The 21,563-nt window shown below is 41.2% G+C and overlaps 1 protein-coding gene across 1 annotated transcript in view; it reads left to right on the top strand.

Annotated features, from left to right (window-relative positions):
* The window catches only part of SEMA5B (semaphorin 5B), a 179,212-nt gene that overhangs the window by 81,188 nt on the left and 76,461 nt on the right, over window positions 1-21,563 (top strand). The window contains exon 5 of the mRNA XM_059476326.1: window positions 21,159-21,221. Coding sequence (XP_059332309.1) covers window positions 21,159-21,221 — 63 coding nt within the window. The remainder of the gene's footprint in view (window positions 1-21,158; window positions 21,222-21,563) is intronic.

The raw sequence follows: 21,563 nt of genomic DNA, 5'->3' as shown, positions 1-21,563 counted from the left end.
TCGATTAAGAATTGTGTAAAAAAGACAGCATTACCCTATAGAAGGATTTTGATTTCAGGGGAGTGAAAGAAGAGAGGTCAATTTTGGGACGTGTCAGCTCTTGGCCCTCTTTATAATAAGGGGTCAATTCTCTTATCTCTCATTTGCTCTACCATGAGATGATGTTTCCTCCTCACTAAGAATTTTCTTTTGGTTCTGCTGAGATTGTTTCTCCAAGGCACTAATCTTTTACATGAGAACTAGTAGGTGGAGTGGAGGAGAATGAAACAGAACAAGCTCATTTCCTGCTCCACAGAACCAAATGTCCAAACTTCTCAGAGATTTTTCCTTCTCCTCTCTTTGTTTCCAACATGTGTTCCAGAAATTTCATTTGGAACCCTTGAAGCTTTTCACCAAATGAGTTTTAGTTGCATGAGAACTTTTGTGGTGGTTAATACTTTTGTGAAAAGCATTTCTGGCTGATCTTCTTCTTCATATCCATAAGGAAGTTATGGCCCAGGTATTTTGGGGATAATTTGTGATTTTGTCTACCTCTTTTACTTGCCAAAATTGAAGCACCTTGTTAAAGAATTACTGAAAATCAGCATCTTGAGGTGAGGTATCCAAAAGCACCTGTTAATATTGGAAACTTTGGCACGTAGCATTCAAATTCTTGCAGCAGTCAAAAAGCACCATTTAAAAATGGATATTCTTCCCATAATTTTTAGCACTTCTTTTAAACAAAATCTGTTTCATGTCTGTTTTTAAAGATTGTCTTATATGTATTGTAAACTCTTGTTACTAGACATTTAATAGAACATTTCTTTTAAATGATGCGCACCTGGAGAGCATGCTGGTTAATTTATGGATGGATCTGAAACAAGGCTAGCTCCTAATCTGCAGCTTTCATGGTGAGGCCATAGAAAAGTCAGTTTTATACTGGAGTTGGTAATTAATAGAGTAGGTGGAAGAGTCATTTTAAAAACATAAGCCTTTAAGCAAAATTTTTAAAATTCATAGTACTGATTGGGATTTCTTAGCAAGGAATGCTATTCTGGTGTGTGTGTTAAAAGCAGGCTATTTGGCTGGCCTTTCATAAATCACAGTACAGTGCCTACCCCCTGCTCACTGTGATTTTACCTGGATTCTTAGTTCTCAATTAAACTGAGTAGGAAATTGTTTTTGCAACCTTTTTGAGATACAAAGACTTCCAATCTTTTTGCACTTAGATGAAAACAAGCCTCTGACATTTTTCTAAAATCTGATGGAGAATGAGATAGACATGTGGTTAATTGGCATGCAAATACTCTGGGTCAAGTTATTTTCTGAAGCATCAAAAGAGAACATTTACATGTGCATTTCTCTCATCTCAAACAATTGTTCTTGTTTGTTCGGGGCGTCCTTTTGCCCCTTCCCCTTTCCCTTCCTCTTTCCCTTTCCTTTTCATTTTCATTTTTCTTTCCTCTTCTTTTCCTTTCCTTTTCCCTTCTCTATGGATCTAAGGTGTCCTTCTGGACTCTCATCTGGTAAGTGTAAGAGAAAATGTTGGAATTTCATAAAATATTTTGGTTTCAATTGTTTCTTTGAATGGAAGATCTCTTATAAAAAAAGTTTTTAAGTAGCCTTGTGAAGTCTGAATGCTGGTTTGTCGGGCTAGTAGTGTTTCAAATATTTAAAATACTTCAACAGTTTGTACTGTATTTTAACAGACTGTGAAAGAATAAATAAGTGCACCAATTGCAAAACTGTTTGGAAGACATAAGTTATTTCACCTAAGAAAAAAAATTGAGATCAAAATATGCTTTAGTTGACAAGTCAATATTTTTTTCCTAAGGACAAAAATGGAAGTGTGGATTAAGCACAGAGAGAGAGTATGTGAGTTACCCAGTAGTCATAAACCTGCATTAGGAAGGATTGCCTGTGGAGTTTCACGCTGTCCAGTACCACCTAGGTCTACAATTACAGATCTACTGGTACCCCACTGCAAAACACAAAAATGCTACAGAACACTCAACTTCATTTGCTTCTGAAATTTGGCTTCACATTTCTGAATAAGATCCCCTATATTTACAGGGGCACTTTGGATAGTGCTACCCAGTCACTAGGGCAAAACCTGAGGTACTTATCAGTCCCACTGAAGCATAAGACTTAAAACCAAGCTTAAAGCAATGTATCAATATACTGAGACATTATCAGCTCTTAAATCATGATCTGAACCTTACTGAAATAAATTTCTTTCTACTGATATTGTTGGGGTTTTGGAATAAGTATTTTTCAAACCTGAAATAGAGACAAAACATTTCCATGGTGTCCTGTGACAAATAAACTGCAGCCACCTACCCATTGCATTTCTGATAAGGATGGTTTTACTCCAGTTTTTCTTCCCTCATTTTAAAAAGCAGTAACATCTCTGCTACAGAGATGAAGCTCTTAAAACTGCACAGCTGCTCCTGAAGACACACTTCCCTCCCTGCTATTCCCTGAAGGGATCTTTAGCTCTGTGGCATAATCACTGGTAAATCAACAGCATGTATCAACAAACTGTAGTTAATAATAATAAAACTTGCCTATCAGTCCTCAATATGTCACATAGCAACAAACGGAACAGGTTTTGTCTTTTGCACTTTGAATCAAACCAAGCATTAAATGCATTATTTTCTACTTATTTAGGGCTCAGTAGTGCCACGCTTATGTCTGCTGATGAGAAACATGCTCTGTAAGTGTATAGAAGTGTGAGGAGAGGTGGCAGAGTTTAACTTGGTTTCTCTCTATAGTTGAATAAAATATGGTAAACAAAATCAACAGGGAACAGTGAGTAATATAGTTTACAGCACAAGTTGTCACTCAAGTAATCTTTCCTAGTGAAAATACTTCACTGAGAAATATTAAGGATTCAGAATATGTTCATAAAGCCCTGGCACTTATCAGAAAACTTGTAAATGTTAGAAAAATCTTCCATCCACAAGAGTTGCTGGATAGGCACCAGATCGGGCTTGGAGGGCCAAATTTGTGCTGCTGGCTCTGCCCATGGATGCCTGAGGTAAAGTTAACCTGCCCAGGTTGTCTGCCTGGTGTTTAACATGTGCAATAGGGCTGCAGCACTCCTCTATAAAGTGCTGTGGCGGTTGCCAGTAGAAGAGAGGTAAAAGTACTGTATTTCAGATTTCCTTGCAGAAACATCCTTGAGCCAGAGCTGTTCCTATTTTTCAAAATATCCTTTCAAAGATCATGAGAAAATTAGGCATTGACATTGCAGCACAAGCCCAGGGCTGGCCCAGCCCAGCTGTGCTGAAGGTATTTATTTCTCCAATCTAGTTGGAATGTGAGATTATCGTCCAATTTAACATCCAGTTTGGGAAGTAATTTTGGGAAAGCGTAAGAATACTTTGCCTATTTTTATGTACCATTGAGTTGCCTGACAGGAGCTCTATTTTGAAATGTTCAGGAATAAGCTTCACTTTTCAGAAGCAGTTTATTGTTTGTTTCTTGCAGATTCCCAGATCTGTGTTTGAATTATGTGGCACATATTTCTAGATACAAAGTTTTATTTCTTTATTTTCAGGCCAGTGCAGTTCCCTCATTTAAAAACATAATCAAAAGACCTCTACTAGAGCAGATGCAGTCTTTAATATGTGGCTCATAGCTGAGTCCTGGTTGTCACATATTTTATCAGTATGAAACATTTTTTATTAACAGATTAACATATAAATCTATTCATAAATCACCTTCCAAAGCTGCACCTAAAACCTCTCACTCTCAGCCTAGAGGTTTAAAGCTATTCCATAATAAAGCTTATATTGGCTGGAAAAACTTTCTGGTAAATTCAGCTATTTATTCTTATGGTTTAGGGTCCCCAAATAAAATCTACTCCCTGAATATTGCCTTCCTTAAAATGACTGGTCAGGAGGTAGATTGCAGCTTTCAGGTGCAAGTCATCCTTCTCAAGATTTATGTAAGAGAGAAATTTCTACGTGGAGTGAGAGATGAGGGACAAAAATAATGCATGTCAGACTGAAGGTGACAGTGTCTGAAGGCCACACCTCATTCTTCAAGGACACACTTCTCCAGCTCCTCACTGAAGGGAACTCTACTCTGTGATGGGCTGCAGCATCTGCTCTTGGGAACCAAAGTTCTGCTGATGTTACTCATCAGCTGAAATTCAGAGAGCAGAGAAAGCAAATCTCTTCTCACAGTCCATAGTGTTGAGTGATTTCTGAACACAATATCCCCTCTGTCTAAGAGAACCCAGCTCATGAGTCCATTTATAACCAGCAAAGCTTTTAAGCCCAGGTTTAGCTTTAAATAAATACCAGTTTTCTTTTGAGAATTCTCTGAGTTAAGAACATACTGCATGCTCTAGTGAGTAAAAATGTTTCAATATGCACATTCATAGGTCTGCTAAACTGTCTCATAGTCTACAGTCTAGTCATGATCAATTTAATTGCTGTCTAAAGTGAGTATTTAGGCATAGTATAGGAAGTTCTTATATATATATTTAGACATCTATTTTTATATATGTACCCATACATGGGAGGATCATATACATAGGGTATAGCACCCCTATAGAGGAGGTCCAGGAGCTGTACCTGTTTGGGTTTGTACTTTAAGCAGGGCAGCCCTCCTGGAGTGAGTGAAGGCCATGGAGCTGATTTGCATCCAGAGGGGAGCTACCCTGTTCTGCTCACACAGTAAAGTGAGGTTTACATGATGGATGTCAGCTGTGGATTGCCAGCCTGCTTCCCTGGGTAATTTGTTAGTTGGCATTCTCTCCTTCCCAGCCTCACCTCACCTAGAAGCCAAAATTACTACAGGGGTTTTGGTCTTTGTCAGCAGACGTTATGAGCAGGATTTAGAAACTGAGAATTTAATTAGCTGCTGAAGTCACTTACTGATAACTGTAGCATATTGGACTCTTTATTTGATAAAACCCTGTCAGGCATTTTATGTGTAGGGAATGAAGACTAATGCTCTTATTTCTTCCAACTTACAGTCAGGACCATTAGACATACTTTCAAAAGGGAAGAGAAAAAAAATGAAAATCAAAAGAAAAGTAAATTCCTTGGACTTCTCATTTCCTGACACTACTGTTGCTTCCTTATCATTGCAAAATATATTTTGGTTTGCATGTTTAGCCTTTTTTCTCTGTGGGCTGCTTCCCACTCCAGCAGCTCCAGGAGCCTTTGGGGGACCTCAATGTGCTTATGGCTGTCCCCTGCTCTGACAAACTCACTCATCTGTGGCTGCTGTCAGCAAACCCAGCCCTGCACATGTTCTGAGAGGCAAATCAGCCTCTTGTTGTAGGCAGCACCTTACCTAAGCCAGCATTTATACAAAATGAGATTTATACAAAAATGTGCTTTTAAAATTCTTATTACTTCAGGTGTGCGGGCTATTTTTTAGGCACGGAGTGGTTTATTGGCTAGCTGCAAGGCACGGAGCGCATTTCCGAGGCGCTCCCGGCCCGGCCAAGGCTCCGTGACACGATCGTTAGCGGGGCCCCGGCACAGGATGCCTTCAATGGCGGCTCGGCCGGGAGCGCTCGATGCGGGGGCCGTGACCTATTGAGCTCCACAGGCGAGCACAGCCAGCTCCTGCCGCACCCTGTCCTGGGGACGGGGGGTGCCTCCCGCGGGGTGCCCGCTCAGCAACCCGGGTTTGTGGCGGGGGAGCTGCCCATGGGTCCCTGCTCGGCCGAGGCTCCTCCTGCCTGGGACGCCGCGTCCCGACCCATCCATCGCTGCCCGGAGCTGAGCCGCACATGCTGCCAGTCAGGGGTGAGAGAGTCCTTGAAAACACAAAGGAGCACATTGGGCATCGTACAGGATGAACAATGGAGTACCTGGGACAATTACTGCAAAAAAATAAAGCAGCAGGTTGGCGCTTTTTAAGGACTGAGAATACAGAGGAATATCTACATTTTGTTCTCAAGACAGAGCTTAAACGAGATCTAAATGATTCATGTCCCCTGCACTGGCTCTCTGCACAGGATTAAGTTTGACCCTGTTAGCATCCAGTCATTTATAATGAGAGCATTAAAAAAATCACCATTTATTGATTTGCATCTCTCAAGGGCCTACAAATGACCTCACGTTTCCTCTAAAACCAACTATGAAGCTTTTTGCAAAAAAGAAAAAAAAATTTTATAGTAAACACATTTCATATTACTGTGTGTATTTTTTCCCTAGGTAAATAATCCTGCTTTTCTCTGTTACTAACAGTTTAGCTGATATGTTTTACAGCTTCTTTTAAGCACAGCAGTTCTGAATGACTAATAGGAGGGATTATTGGAGCTATGGAGCAGTCACAGACGTGGCCTGCACAGCTGTTACCAGACACCCAGAGCTGGGGAGCTGGGATGGGAACAGTTTGCTCATCACTCCCACAGGATATTGATCCTGTCTCAGCATGGCAGGTGCAGCTGAATCCCTGAATCCTTTGAAAACCTCAAAGAGCTTTGGCCTCCAAGGTTTCACCTGCCTTCCCCAGGCTGAGCTCAAGGAGAGCCCAACCCACACCCTAAGAGGACAGATGTGTAAACAGGCACAACCTTGACTATGCCTGTGGCATCTTCAGCCACCCTGACTGGAGAAGGATGGGAAGTTTGCATCCTCAGAAACCTTTCTTCAGGGCTGGAGGAGGATCAGCAGCAAACCTTCAGCTGAAGGAGATCAGGCAATAGCTGCTGTGGTTTGCCTGCTACTGAGTGGGCAAAGGGAAAGGAAGGGTGGATTACACCATGGAGGAGGGTGAGGGAATGTGGCTGTGGGGTATAAATGAGTTGCTGGGTGCCACTGCAGTTTGAGCAGTTAATAGGAGCAATTATTTTAAGTTATTCTACTGTCACTGAAATGCTTCTTTCATCTAGAAGATACCACACCATGGTTATAGGTACCTATCACATTTTTATCACTAACACGACCAAGAAAGAGACTATTCTGAGACTGCAGAGACCAAGAGTGGTGAATCAGGTGAAGGGCACATGTAGAGAAATGACATCTTCTCCATTCTCTAAGGAGAGTTTGGGTAGCATGGACTGGCTGCTTCACTTGCAGACAGCTGTGAACAGGTAAGGTGGTTTCCAGCTACCCCCAGTTTGAACTTTCCTTTCTCTAGATGTGAAGCTGAGATAATGACACTTTGTCCTTTTGAGTGCTCTGAAATATGTGGCATTTCTTTAAAGATCTAAATGTTATATGTGATTACATGCACTTGTAAATATAGGAAATTTGCCATAACTGTGAGCCTACAAAATTGTCATGTTCTGATTCATAGAGGATGTAGTATTAAGCAGTTGTTATCTTCATCTCTTCTCTTTAGGTAAACAACTAGGCAATTCCAGCATATCCATGTGTTTAAAATGGACCCCTTTTTCACTACTTGTTTTCTAAACATTTTGAATGAAAACCTTTGAATGTAAAAATAGAATAGTTGGGGTCTGCTAGGGGAAGAATGCTATACAAATGTATCCCTTCAGATAAAAATACTTAGAATATGAATAAACCTGCAAATTTGTGTAAAAAAGAGAACAGTTTGGAAGGAATGTGCGGGAGGGTTAATAAAAAATATGTTTTCATCAGAAACACTTTTCTGTCACGAATTCTGTGCACTAATTATTGATTATTCACTTCAGACAGGAGACAAAGCAAGGTTTTGAGGTTTTAGAAAAAAAGTATTTTACTTCCTTATGAGTAAGGAAAAGGAGCTAACAGGGCTGCAGCCATTTGAATAGGCTGCAAGGACATCCAGAGAGAAGTGATTTAAGCTTTATTAAGAATGTGGAAAAAAAAATCCTAACTTAGCCTGGGAATATTAAGAGACAAACTGCAATTGCCTAAGAGGAGAGAATTTTGATGCATGGGGCAGAAAGGAATGATCAATGGTTCATAAATATAATAGTGGTAAACACAGTGACAGGAGGAAAAAATGTATGTGGCTAATATAATTGTTACAAATTTAGTAGCTTTTGCTGTGAGATCAGTTATTGAGGATTTAATAACAAGGCAAAAAAAGAAAAATAATTTTTTTTCAACAGAAGATAAATGTGAAAGCTTTGAAAACCACCAGAAAGGAGTTAAGAAGAAACACAAAGAAGTATGCTGCATTAATCCTGTTGTAGAATAATTTTGTATTCCTTCATCTTAATTATAAAACATATTCTCAAAACTCATTTATGGAATCTTTGACCTTCATAGAGGTCAAATGCAAATGTGCTGGAGGGGAGGTGAGGTAAGAGCCAGGTGGAAGTGAGAATGTAAGGGCAGGACTCAAACTGAAGGAAATTGAAAAATAAATCCTGGGTTGGCAGCAGAATGCAGACTGGAGAACAGAACGGAGGATCTGGGAGGAAGGAATAAAAGACACTGCACCAGAGCCATCTTTGCAGGAGAAGGAGCAAATACATTCCTTGTTGAGATGAGGCTTGGCAGAGCTTACTACAGCATCAGGTGCTGACGTCTGGTGTTGCAAAAGAGGAGGCAGAAGCAAGGCAAACTGTGACAGACCAAGCAGGGAGTCTGAAGGCATCTGTTTCCCAGCCTTGGGAGGAAGAGGGGTGGATCAGTGCCGTGCACAGTGGTCAGGTTCTGGCAGTGGCAGCAGGCAGGGGCTGTGTCCAGCTGGGCTTGGCAGCGAGGGGACAGTAGGGCTTAGAAACACTTGAAATTTTGGTGGTGGGACAGGAGTGGCAGAGAGCCATTGTCCCTAACACTGCAGTTCAGTTTTTATTTAAATTGTAGTGCACTCCCAATAAAAAATAGACTTGAGAAATATCAATTGGATTCTTGATAAATCAACCCCATTGCTTTTTTCCCTCAAACTGACTTCTTGCTCTTCTTGAGACAAGTATTTGATTTACACTGATTGAGTGCTGGACTCAACCACTGCATATGTTGCTGGGGATGTGGTGGTTTTTGAATTATGAAGCTCTTGATATGAAGAAATTGAGAGATTCAGGTCCTTTTTGGCTTGTCATTTCCCCGCTGACCACTGAAAAGTATTGCTGCATCAGAGCCTTCCAGAGTATTTAGGACTGGATGGATGTTGGCTTCACACTTCATTGGAAATGCTGGGGAGAGGAGGTGGAGGCAGGATACTGGGAATTCTGCACTTTTGGTTCTTCACTTTCCTTGTATTTAAGTGTTCCTTTCTGATGGAGCACAGATGGTCTTAGATTAAGGAAAATACATGCCAGAACTGCAGGCTAGGCTCAGACTGGGAGTTAAGCTTGACATGAAAGAAGCAGAAGGCTGTAATTAGCTGATCAAGAGCGTTAGGCACCTGGTGGAGGAAAGCAGAGATGTAATGCACAATGTAGCTGTAGAACAATAAAAAATACTGAAATCTCTTTTATGAAACATTGAGGACTTTTCATTGCTGACTTTCTCTTCCAGCCCTGCCTGGTAATTTCTGGATGGTCCTACTTATTCTTGGTTATTAGTGATTTATCAAAAATGACCTTTTTCTGACAGTTTATGATGCTGAGCACCAAACCCCATAGAAGCCAGAGAGTCTAAAGGTCGAAATCTAAGTGTGTTGTCAACAAACCATCCTGGGCAGCTTACACCACACTTGCCTCTGCACAATGTGAACTCCCTGATTGCAGATATCTGTTGTATCACTGGTCCGTCTCCTCCTTTCTGCCTGGTTTTTCCAGCCACCTGGTGGGTTTCACCTCTGTGCTAGGATTTAGGCCCACTGGGGCAGAATTGCCTTTTAATTTCCAACAGAAATGCCTAGCACTATGCAGCTGTCCATGTGCCTCTGCAGTTCATGCCAAAATCATACTAGGAACAGGGTCTGGATCTTTTTTCTAGGTGTGCTAGAAAACAAATGGAAATTCTCACGTACATCTGCTGAACTGAACAGGAAAAGTACTTTTTTACTTTAGGTTTTAGAATTTTTTATCCATATTATTGAAGCTCAAAAATTATTACTTTAAATTGGGGAAGAACAAGTGAGAGAGTTTGGTTTCACTTAAGTTCCTGTGGTTCAGGATGGATCTCTGTTTTCAGCCTGACTTGCAAAACTTTCCCAATCTCTTTGGCTTGCACAAGACTGGCCTTGGCTCATTAAAGGAGTCTCAGAGCTTTCGTTTGGTCCCAATAATGCAGCTTTCACTTAATTAGAGATTTCCAGTGCCTTTTTTTTTTTCTCTTTTGATTGTACTACACCAAGCATAAGTGCACAACCAGAAAAGCATTTTGATAGGCTAAAATAAATCACATGCACATTTAGTTGTTTAATTGTGCACTGCCCTCTTTTTTTTTCCTAGCCAAAGCAAGACTTAAACCATGTTCAACCTCTTACACAATTTTAATGAGAATATATTGCAGTGTTTGTCATCTGAAAGAGTATTAGCACCCCCAAATGCAATAGATGTGATTTCCCTAAAGAAAAACAGGAGGCACAGAACAGTGAAAATGTCATCTTAGTTCTACATTAGTCTCTTTAATACTGCAGGAAGTGCTGATTTTGATTCCTGAATCTTAGCCTAATTGTTGTAAGAATCAAATCCAAATTGGACAGTTCCTCAAACTTATTTTAGCTTCTTCTCAAAACAAACAAGTAAATGCTGAACAAGTATATTCAATGATGCAACCTGGAGAGGAATAAAAAATGCAAGACTTCCCCACTTTAGAAAGCTGGTAATACACAGGCATTTCACAAGTGCTTCAGTGATTGCATTTTTGCTTTCAAGCTTATATATTGCGTTTCATAGCTGAGGTCTTCATGCAGGTGCACAAAATTGCACTCAGTTGACTGTGTAGGATTTGTCCATAAGCTGAGGGAAAGAGAATTCAAAAAATGTATGGTGGAGAACCCTTAACATCTTTCCATAAGCAGTGAGCTTCAAAGAGTTACAATGGCAAGGAAACCCAGAGCAGAAAAGTGAAGGAGAACAAAATCTCTTTGCTTGATGCAGAAATACAAAGGAGACTATAGCCATGGTAAATTGATTTTGTACTGAATATGGGCTGGTCCATTGGAGGGGGTTTTGAACCTCCTACTCCAGAAATCATTGTGCAAAACAGTAAGAGGAGGCTGCTTAGAAGTCTTGTCACATCTATCAGCAGAGGCCACAAAGAAGAAGGAGGGATTTGGTTCTGAATGGCGACTCTGCCAAAGAACATAAAGGGGTGGAGATGGACATCTTTTGGCGGTAGAGGAGCCTTGAAAGAAGAATTGCCTCCACTCTATCAAGGGAAACCATTGCTGTGACTACATTTGTTGGCTCACTTCTTAAAAATAGCTTGTTGTACCTTGTTTGTATCAACTGAAGAAAAGAAACCCCAAAACAAAGCCTGCTCTTTACAGAATAAACAATGCTGGGGCTATGAGAAATAGTTCTATGTGATACCCACCTGGCCAGTGACAACTGCACCTGCCTCTGCATCAGCTGTAATTATATTTCTGACCTGTGCTTGACAGCAGTGAATTTTTTCTTTAATTATTTTCCCCTCAATATATTTTAACCTCTTTATTTAGTTATTTTATTGATTTAACATATAATCTTATGTCTCTGTAATCTCCAGTACATTTTGTAAATGTTTGTTATCCTAAGCTGTAAACTGAATGTGACATGGCAAGAAACCAAATTCTACTGTGGCAGTTAATTACCCAGTGTGCTGAAAGTCTCATCTCAGTTTCTGTATGCTTTCAATCTTCACTAATAGGAAAAACATTGTCATCTTTCCCCAATATCCCCCCTGCTGTTCTCCAGTTCTAGATGTTGTCATTCACTCTAAACTGGCTATAGGTGAGAGCTTCAAGGTCTTTTTTCACTATCATCCCAGTTTACTGAGACTGTCAATTTATATTTGGCCCCATCCATGCTTTTTTCATGCTTAAAAGCAATAGCTTTCAAAAAAAGATAAGCATTCCCATGTAGAACTTGCAACTAAATCATTGCACTGTTAAGCACTTTCAAGCAAAAGAAGTAGATCACCAGCTAAATGAAATCATTGGCACAGACTGACATTTTTCTTTACATAGAATGATAAAAATACAAACACTAGATAGTGGGAACAGAAATGCAGTGCCATCTTTATCTCTCTTCTTCAGAACTGTATCTTCCTTGCAAAGCTTCGTGTTGGTGTGTTCATCTAACATTGCTGTGTAAATATGCAACTGTCAAAGCTCAGCACACAGGCACAGCAGAATGTGCTCTCCTTTCTTTATCATTATGGACAGCTCTGCATCCCAGCATCTTTGTACCCCTACACTGATACCCCTCTCTTTGGGCCTGTCCTTGTGGCATTGCCTTAGTGCTTGTGTTAATTGCAAGGGTCTTCCACAAACCTTCTTATGACTCTTAGTGAGAGATTTTACCCACTCTGAATCAGTCCATTAAGCCAGCACCTTTCGTGCCCTTAGTTAATGTGCATTCTTCTCTTGCTTTTTCCCATGTGTTCCCTTTGGATCTCAGAAGAATCCAATCCTTGATATAATAAAACACTTCTGGTTATGAAAACCTCACAATGAGTTATGTGGCTGGTGAGCTGTGACCTTTCCCTTTTGTGTGGTTGTGCTCTGTTGTCTCTCAGTGCTCTGCTGTCCACTGCTTCCTGATACCCCATTTATTATTGCACTTTACTCATAATGCATTTTGACAAGGCTATACCTACACAGGCTTGCATGGGGAATCTTGGGCTGCAGTGGAGGCTCACAGGTCCTTTGAAAACTGCAAATTGGGATGACAAAGTTCCATTATGTTAAAAAGCTCAAATTCTCCTCTGTATGGGATTCAGCATCAAGTTACAAATGCTTTACAGAAGAGTTACTGAAAATACACTTAAAGCAGTGGCAAGACAATCTGCTTGCTTCGGATATGAATTTTAATTTGACAGCACCTAAGACTGAGCCGGCTGCTTCACTGTAACATGTTCTTTGTGCACTAAAATTCCTGAAGAGCTGAAAAAAGCTGTAACCTGTACATGACTGTTGTTTATCTCTTAGAAAACACCATTTTAGTTTTAGTATTTGGTATCAAATGTTCTTTACTAAATCTTTAGACAATCGTCTTTAATAATAAGACCTTGGACTATTACAGTACTTCCATTGGGGTGCACTGTAGAAACCATGATCTGTTAAGCCTCACACAATGCTCCTTTCAGATAAGGGAATGCATAGTCTGGAGTTGTAAATTCCTACCTGACATTGCAGAGAAGGGGGAGTGTTAGATTTACAGACCTTATGTTGTTGTTTAATGGAATCTCCTGCAGGACAAATGGAAGTTGAAGGCACAAAAACTCAAATTTCTTTTTGTAGATGAGACTGTAGCCATGCCCGAAGATGTCAGAAAGAAGCGGACAGGACATGGAGTCTTGCCCATTGTTCTAATCTCTAACCCCACTCCCTCACACACCACTGATTCAGTGGATGTATTTTGTGACACTAGCAAAAAGAAAAAGGCTGTCTAAGAACTCATTTGTGCTAGACAGGAAAGTTTTTATTCCGCAAGAGAGCAAGGGTCAGTGCTCATCTCTGCCTCTGACATGCTCAGTGGCTTTTCCTAGTCAGTTGACCTCTTTGTGCATCTGGTTTTCCCTTCCTCCCATGTGCCTGTGTTTTCTGTTTAGATTGTAAGTGCTCTCAGGCAGAAATTCTCTCCCACAGCATGTTTGTATATTGCCTAGAAATATGGGGTCACAATCTCAGTTCACTACGTGCTTCTATAATACAAGTAAATAACAAGGGATTTTGAAGCTGTGAAAGAGAGAAAATCAGTAGCATTGACCACCAAAGAAGAATTCACAGCAGCTAAGAACTTTCTCTGAAAGAATAACATTTGCAGTTGAGAGCAGATTGTGCCTTTAGGCACAGATGCCCAACTGTGGTACAGGAGCTTAGCCACTTGCTGCAGAGCTGTGCACAGGAGGAAAACTCTGAAACATTTTACCTTGCATGTGAAATACAGGGGGACCATGAACAGGGTGAGTGACCATGGCTCAGCTGAGCTACAGGACCTTGTTTGGGCTGAGATAACTTGATCAAAAGAGCAAGAGCTCCCTTATCTGGAGTCTGGAGCCCTGTTCTGCTAGGTGTTAGAGTGGTCCTGTGTCCAGTTGTGCCTGGAAACATAAAGTGAGGGGCCAGACTACTCTAAATCAACAAGACTTAAGAATGAAACCAAAGAAAAAAAAAGTCAGTCTTCTGAAAATGCTCCTCCCTGTTTAATGGTCAAATGCTGATTTGTGCAGTAGGTGAACCAGGGCAGAGGAATGTACCTCCAACTATTGCATTTCCCTCTGCAAGGATGTGAGAACAGTCCATGAGACAGAGAATCATGAATATCCAAAGATGGTATTACTTGCAGTTGAGTAACTATCCATTCTTAAATGTCCTTCTTTTGATGGATTATTCCATCCTTACTATGCCAGTATGAAGCATCCACTTCTCTGGCATGAACAGAGTGAGCAATTGTGTTTAGCAGCCAATAAATGCCAGGCCAAGAGCCATCCCTGTACAGTAGGAGGCTGACATTTGTTTGTAGAGAGAGGGTCTGATTCAGAGATTAAGGTTACAGGACCTGAAACCCACTGATGGATTTTTCTCACTTATTTGTTTGTGAACCTCCATCTTCCAAGTGTAATATTTGAAGTCTTCCCCAGCTGAGTTACTGTCCAGCCACTCCAGGAGAGCCGTGTCTGGGCCAGTCTGTTGTTTGCACTATGGGTTTAAATGGAGCAAACAGCTTGAATTTACTAAATCTTGAAATATCAGAGATCACTTAAGGGAAATCAATTAATAATTTGATAACACACAATGCAATTCCCTTCATCCAAACCCCCTCCTCTCCCTGCAATGAATTGACTGAATTCCATGATCATTCCTCATACCTGTCACTGCACGCAGCAGTGATCTGCAATTCGAATACTGCAGTGTGAAGCAGAACTAATTATTGAAGTTTGGCATTCTGTTCTTTTGGTATTAGTTATCTTTTTATCAGACATGCTTATCACAGTTTTAATAAATTACCAGTGTTGAAACTTCAAAAATGGCCTCTAGGGCATTAAGCTACTGTGCTTTATTAGATTTCAAAAAGTTATTATTTATGGAGCACTGTAAATGTTCCTTGTCCTCAAGAGACAAAAACCAATGCTTCAAAAAGGGAATTTAACTTTCCATTTTTAGACTAAACCAGCAAGTATTTATGGAGACGTTCTGGAGGATTAAATAGGGGAGACGTAGCTGAAGTGTTGTAGGAATGTTTTCACTGTAAACATCATAGAAATGGAATAACCTCTACGTGGATTTTCTGCATCCAGTCTATAGAACTTCTTTGAAAGATTTTTTTCCTTCCAAGTGTTGTAAGACCCAGAATTTATCAATTTCTTTTAAATGCTGCAGCATTTACCCAGAGAAGGGTGGATCTACACTGCTCCTATTTTATGTTAGACACTACAAAGTATATCGAAACATAGGGAAACACTTGTAAAATGGATTTTTCATTATCTAGAGAAAGAATCTATGGGTGATATTTTAGAGATCTGAAATCTGTTCATCAGTGTGGATGGGAATATTGGGGCTAGCATCTTGTAAGGGAATGAACCAGCCTCTGAGCAGCCACTGAGGGAATGAATCTGCACTCCAATTTAGCAAAGTCCCTAAGAACGTGATGAAGCTAAACTGGTCCAGTAGGATGTGTAAATATGTGCTTTATTTACATTGAAGTTGGCAGATTCTAAATGCAGGGTGGAAATATAGTCCCTCCATGTTATTCTCTCCATAGACTTGAAGAAAATCTTCCATACCTTACTGTAAAATGTGTTGATAAAAAAAAATATTTATGAGTGTAAATAAGAGAGGAAGAGGTTTTTGGCCTGTATATGATTTTTGGCTTCCTGTATAATCTAGGAAGCAAGTTTTTGTTTTTGTTTTTTTTTTTCCAGAGGTAAATTTTTCTGAACATACTAGTGCCTTGTACAGTTACTGGAAAGGAAGATGTAAATAAATGCACTGGGAAAGGAATAAGTCTGCCAGCTCAGGTCTCTGGCTCACAATAGCTGTCACAGAACAGCACCTCCTGCCCTCCTTCCTCATGCATAACTCAGCAAAGGGTGATGTGACTGGCAGGCTCTGCTCGGGGTGCCCCTGCAGCACAAGCAGAGAACCAAAATCACCTCACATTCCGTGGGCAGGTTGAGAAATCTCCTGTGGGCACTGCGGAGGGTTGATGGAAATGCAAACTCCTGCGTCAGCAATCCCTGCACACCCGAGCCCGGGACACAAGGTGCTGCTTTTGCTTCTGCATCTGCTCACAGGAGCAGAAACCTGAGGAACACAGTACCTTCCAGAAAAAGCTGGCATCTCATGGAATCAGTACCTGATTTGGGGGGTGTTTGCTTGCTTGTTTTGTGGTGGTTTTGTTTGTGAAGTTTGTTATTTTTTTCTAGTCAGTTTGTACTTAAGGGATTTTTGTTTCCTTTCAGAAATATGCGTGTGCATTCTGGTATTACACATTTTTCCCCTAAAAGGACTGAACAACATGGTTGTGGGTCTGTCTTCAGGCATGCAAGTGGTTTGCATGCAGCAGTTGTTTCATGGAAGTGAGGTTGATAACAGATGGATAGGTTTGTAATAAAACACCTTAGATGTGTTTAACAATGTGTTTAATTGATAAATATGCATGTAATATATTCTCCTCCAATCTTAACTTTCCAGTTTTAAACCAATGGTTTGGTTTTGCATGAAAATCTGCAACCTCTTATTGTGCAAGTGCAGTGCAGGGATTAGTGTATATTTAATCTATAAATTCATATTATGGTCTTGAAGTATAAACTGCTGACCTGAGTCCGTAGAAGTCTAAGCAACTTTCACATTAACAATTGAGGATACACATAACTATTGATAGCAGGACTTGCTAGTGACAGGCAGGTACTTTGGAAGCCAACGCTGGGATGTGCAGGTAATTAAATAAATGTATCTAGAAAGCTTCTCTCAGCAGTGCGTGCTGAATAACTGATGTGACAGCGCATGATGAGCTAGAATTCTAGAGCACTGCTGATCTGCAGTCAGAGCTGGTAGCAAACTGTAATGCTTATAATTTATTGGGAGAGACATTAACTCTTTCTGTCTGTGTCCGGATGTGACCTCTGAATATTCAGATATGCACTGACTAGGCTTAGCTATTGTGGCCCCTGCTGTTGATTTCTAGTTGGGCAATGCCACACCAGGTGCATGTGATTGTACACATGGATGCTTCTCTGTGATTGTCACCTTCATGGGGCTTCTAAAAATGCAGGAATAATACAAAAACATGCAATTAAAAAATATTTGAGAAAATCTGTCTGCATAGAACCTAAGAAACAGAGATGTGAAGGACCAGCTGTCCTCGCAAATAGGCTGAAAGAGGGCATGTTTATTTGCATTTTCAGTTCAGGGACAAAGTTGCTTGTCCTCTGGTGTCTGTCTGCACAGGTGGCTGGGCAGTCCTGCCCGTGGCTTGCATGGCTCATCTTGCAGAGCAGCTGCAGCCCTGAGCTGTTCCCTTCACATGGCATGCTGATCTGGGTACTCCCATCCTGCAAATGGGCCATGTGGTTATAGAGGAGGTCCTCAAAGTGGCTGGAAACACTGTGAGAAACTGCATTTCTTCTGGAAATGCAGGAGGGAAGAAATACTTGAGAGTTTGTAGGGAGGTAGCATGAGAAGCTGGAGTGTTCTCTATAAGGATGTCATGGGAGGAATTGCTGACACCCTGACAGCCTAAAAAGCTGTTTACTTGGTTGCTTAAGCACATGGTTAGTACACACTGTCCTGTGTTTGCATATAGCCCTGCTCCCAGGTTTGTCACGTCTTCATCCAGATTGTCTTCCATAACCCATGCCATGAAAGTTGTTTTCTTGCATATGGGTCCGAAGATGTGTACTGCTTTTGACTGACATATGTAGCAGGAGGTATAAAAATAATCCCAGATGTGTTTTCTGGGGCTGGGAAACTGAAATGTCTCAGAAAACTGAGAAAATTAATCATAAATTCAGGATGATATCCCAACAGAGTGACCGAAAACATCTGGTGGATACAGTTTGTACCTCATCCAAGTGTGCAGAGGCAGTTAAAGCACTAAAATAAAAGAAAAAGGGAAAAAGAAATTGGGTTTATTGAGGGATATGAGGGAAGGGAGAGGAGGCACCTAAACCATTGTTCAAGAGAATGGCTTTTGAGAAGCATTATGATCAGGTAAGGAAGCCAAAGTACAAAGCATGTCTTGCAGTGCTGAGGTGTTATGGAAGTGTTAAGTAGGTCTGTGCCTCACTGATTAATATATGGGTACACAGATGCACCCCAGAGAGAGAGATCTTTCTGCAAGTTGCTCTGTCAATTGTCCAGTGGTTTGATCCTGGGGCAAAATGGATCTAAGGCAGAGGAAGAATATATGTTCATCTGTGGAGGAGGGGCTTGGGTTGGATACACCAGTGAGAGGACAGAACACCAGCATTCCACAGGGAGTTTGCAGAGCGTAGCCCAAGGCAACAGAGGTGACAGGGGTGGGACATTTTGACCTGAAAAGACAGCTGATCAGTCAAGTAAAGAAACTGAACAATGCTGGAGAGCTCATGTGAAAGCCCCAGGCTCAGAAGTCTGAGCCCAGCCAGGTCCAAGGCACAGGCCACGGCCACAGATGTGTGTGGGCTCCTGGGAGTCCAGCACAAGGCCTGCTCTAGTCTGTAGGTCAGTGGACCTTGCAGTACAAATATTTAAGTGCACATTAGCTGTTTGGCTTTGCAATTATACTTTTATTATTTTCAAGATGTTCTGCTTTGCAGGGTCATGAATATTTTCTTTGAGTCACCAGAGGTCATTGGAGTTACTCAGCCCTCAAGCTAGCTCCCCCCTGTCCTGCCAAAGACATGTGTGGGACTTGTAAAACACGCTCTGGCTTGCCATATTGCTTAATTATCCTCTTAGCTCTAATGAGATGCACCCTGACTAATGGTGTAGTCACAAACAACATGTTGCTATAATTTGGGCCATCACTAAGATCTTCTTTATCACTACCCATCAAGGTAGTGCTTCAGAAGGCTGAAGGGCAATGTGCCTAATAAAAGAAAAAATTTAGGCACATTAGAACATGGCTAGAGGAGAGCAGTGCTCTGACTAGAGCTGTGTTTGCAGCATGCCTCGAAGTTGTATGGTGCAGGTGTTTGGCAGGAAGAGCTGGGTGACCCCTGGGAGGCCAAATTCTTGTGTGCTGCACTGCTGCAATCCCACATGACCCAGAGTATTTGCAGAGAAGCAGCATCGATTGCTGGAGCAACCAACAATTTTTGTTTTCATTTTCTCCTGTCAAGCACTGTTAAAGTAAACTGGGCTGTAAAATGGAAAGTTCTCTGTCTCTGGTTTTAAAATGGGAAGAAGGGCCTCACAATAAATGATCTCTTTTCTGAGTACCTTTTTTCTTTTTCTTTTTTTTATTAAAATTGTCAAAACTTGATTGAAGGTACAAAGACACTGTGTTTTAATGAGCATGGGCTAGAGCTGGGATTACAGATCATAATCCTACTGTGCAGTTGCTTTGCTGATGTCAATGGATGCTGGTAGTCAGCAGGCAAAATTCCTTGCTCTCCTGTGATGGCTTACAATGTGAGCTCTGTCATCCAGTGTCATTCCCTCTCAGGATATGACTGAATGATCCTTTTCAGCAAGGACTTATCCCAGCTCTCACAAAAACTCTTCTGAGGCACAAGCTTTTGGCCTCCACCCTGGATTGGACTGCAGTATTTGGGAGATATTTCCCGAGTGGCTTCCAGAGAAAGACTTGTGCTCCTCTCTTCTCTCACCAGATCTTTGCCTGTGCTCATGAAGTCTTTATTTCAAGTCAAAATGAATGGAATGCTCAGCTAATGGAGAAATGGGGTGGGTTTTTTTGGTTTTTGGGTTTTTTGAATGAGATAGAACTATCCCTTCCCCTAATGTTGTATATAAATGCATTTCCTGGCTGGTTGCATTTCTTGTACATCTGAATGAGTGTCTTCATGGACCTGAGCTGGGAGTTGGAAAATTCATCTTCTCTTTTTAGTGGCTTCCCAACTTTCTCCTGCAAAAAAATGGATTTATCATGTGTCAAGAGGACAATTTCTATGGCAGCCTAGGTTTTAAAAAACATATTGGTTGCAGTGAGAAGTTCAAGAAGAGTTCAGATCCGGACTGAACTTTGAAGCTATTTCCTTTGTTGGTAATGGACTGAGGAAAATAAAAATAAAGAAAATCTGGCTCTGTTAAGGGAGCTCTGGATCTTTATCTATACTTTGTGAGCGTGGCCTTTCCCTGTGTAGCAGAGCTGTTTTTCTGGTACTCAGAATGATGTATTATGTATAGTATGGATATTTATATGTATTTTCACCTCCAGCTAACAATACCTGCTTGAATCTGTTAGGACTATTTTTAAAAAGTGCTGAAGGGAGGAAAATTGGGGAAGGCACTGAATAGTTGGATATGTTGCTAAATATTTTACATTTAAAAGTTCTCTCTAATGCAGCTTTTCTGGTCTTGACTTTTGCTGTGAAGGAAGGGGCCTCTTCATTCTGAAGCAGTCAGAGGTCACGGAGGACCCCACATGCACTCAGTCAATAGTGCCCTCAGCCCTAATGTGTTTTACTCTACCTCAGGACCTGACCCCACTTGTCTGGCCTCACAAATCACCATCAGCCTTTCTCCCCTCTTCCCATCTCTCTGGGTTTTACCTGTCAGCTCCCAGTTTTGATCCATCTTGATTCACTGTAGGGTTACTTAGAAGGTGATAATCTTGGGGGTAAATTTAAGAAGACCAACAGATTTGTGCACAACTGCTAGACTTTGCTCTAGGGAATTTTTATTTTTGGCAATGAAAGCTGGGGGTTTGTACTGCACTATCCTCTTTAAAAAGAATGGGATGACTTGGTGTGTGGGGTTTATGTCTTGGACCTTCCAGCTGAATGATGATCAGAAGTTGTATTTACATGTAAATTAAAGTCTGTCCTCTGTGAACATTCCAGTTGCCACCACTTGTGAACTTCTCATCTATTTATCATTTGTGTGCACTGTGAGCACAGTGGGAGTTAGATACATGTTTACTGTCACAATACAGCTTTTAAATTGGGCTCTGTAAATTGGCTGGAGATGCTTGCTTTTGTTTTGGGAGTCTCCAGACATGGTGGTTGGTGGCATTCTTGTGTGACTTGTGCACTTTGGTTTTTCAGGCAACAGCATGGGGTTCAGATGAAGACACCAGGAGGTCCTGTCAAAGTAAAGGGAAAACAGAGGTAAGTTTTGCTTTGTTACAATGATGTTATGGGTAAATATATTTGCAACATGTGAAATCCACACAGAGAATGTCTGACACCAGTTTGAGCTTGCAAATTTGCAGCAGTTTAGCTGTACTGCCACATGGGTATGAGCACTACCAAGCAAGCCACTTCAAAGGCCCCTTGTTCAAGTTATTACACTTGCTCTGCATGAAATTTAAAGGTGATTTCACTGCTGGAGAGGACACAATTTGTGACACATCAGGGAGCGGAGTGGTGGCAAACCAGGGGTAGCATCCTGCAGAGGGGTATGAGGCCAGGCAGGCTGGCTTAGCCCAGGTCCTCAGCAATGAGCCACTG

Source organism: Ammospiza nelsoni, chromosome 7 (genome assembly GCF_027579445.1).
Source record: "Ammospiza nelsoni isolate bAmmNel1 chromosome 7, bAmmNel1.pri, whole genome shotgun sequence".
In the NCBI taxonomy this organism is placed as follows: domain Eukaryota; kingdom Metazoa; phylum Chordata; class Aves; order Passeriformes; family Passerellidae; genus Ammospiza; species Ammospiza nelsoni.
The sequence above is the reverse complement of the archived record's forward strand: the minus strand, read 5'-3'. Positions and strand labels throughout refer to the sequence as shown.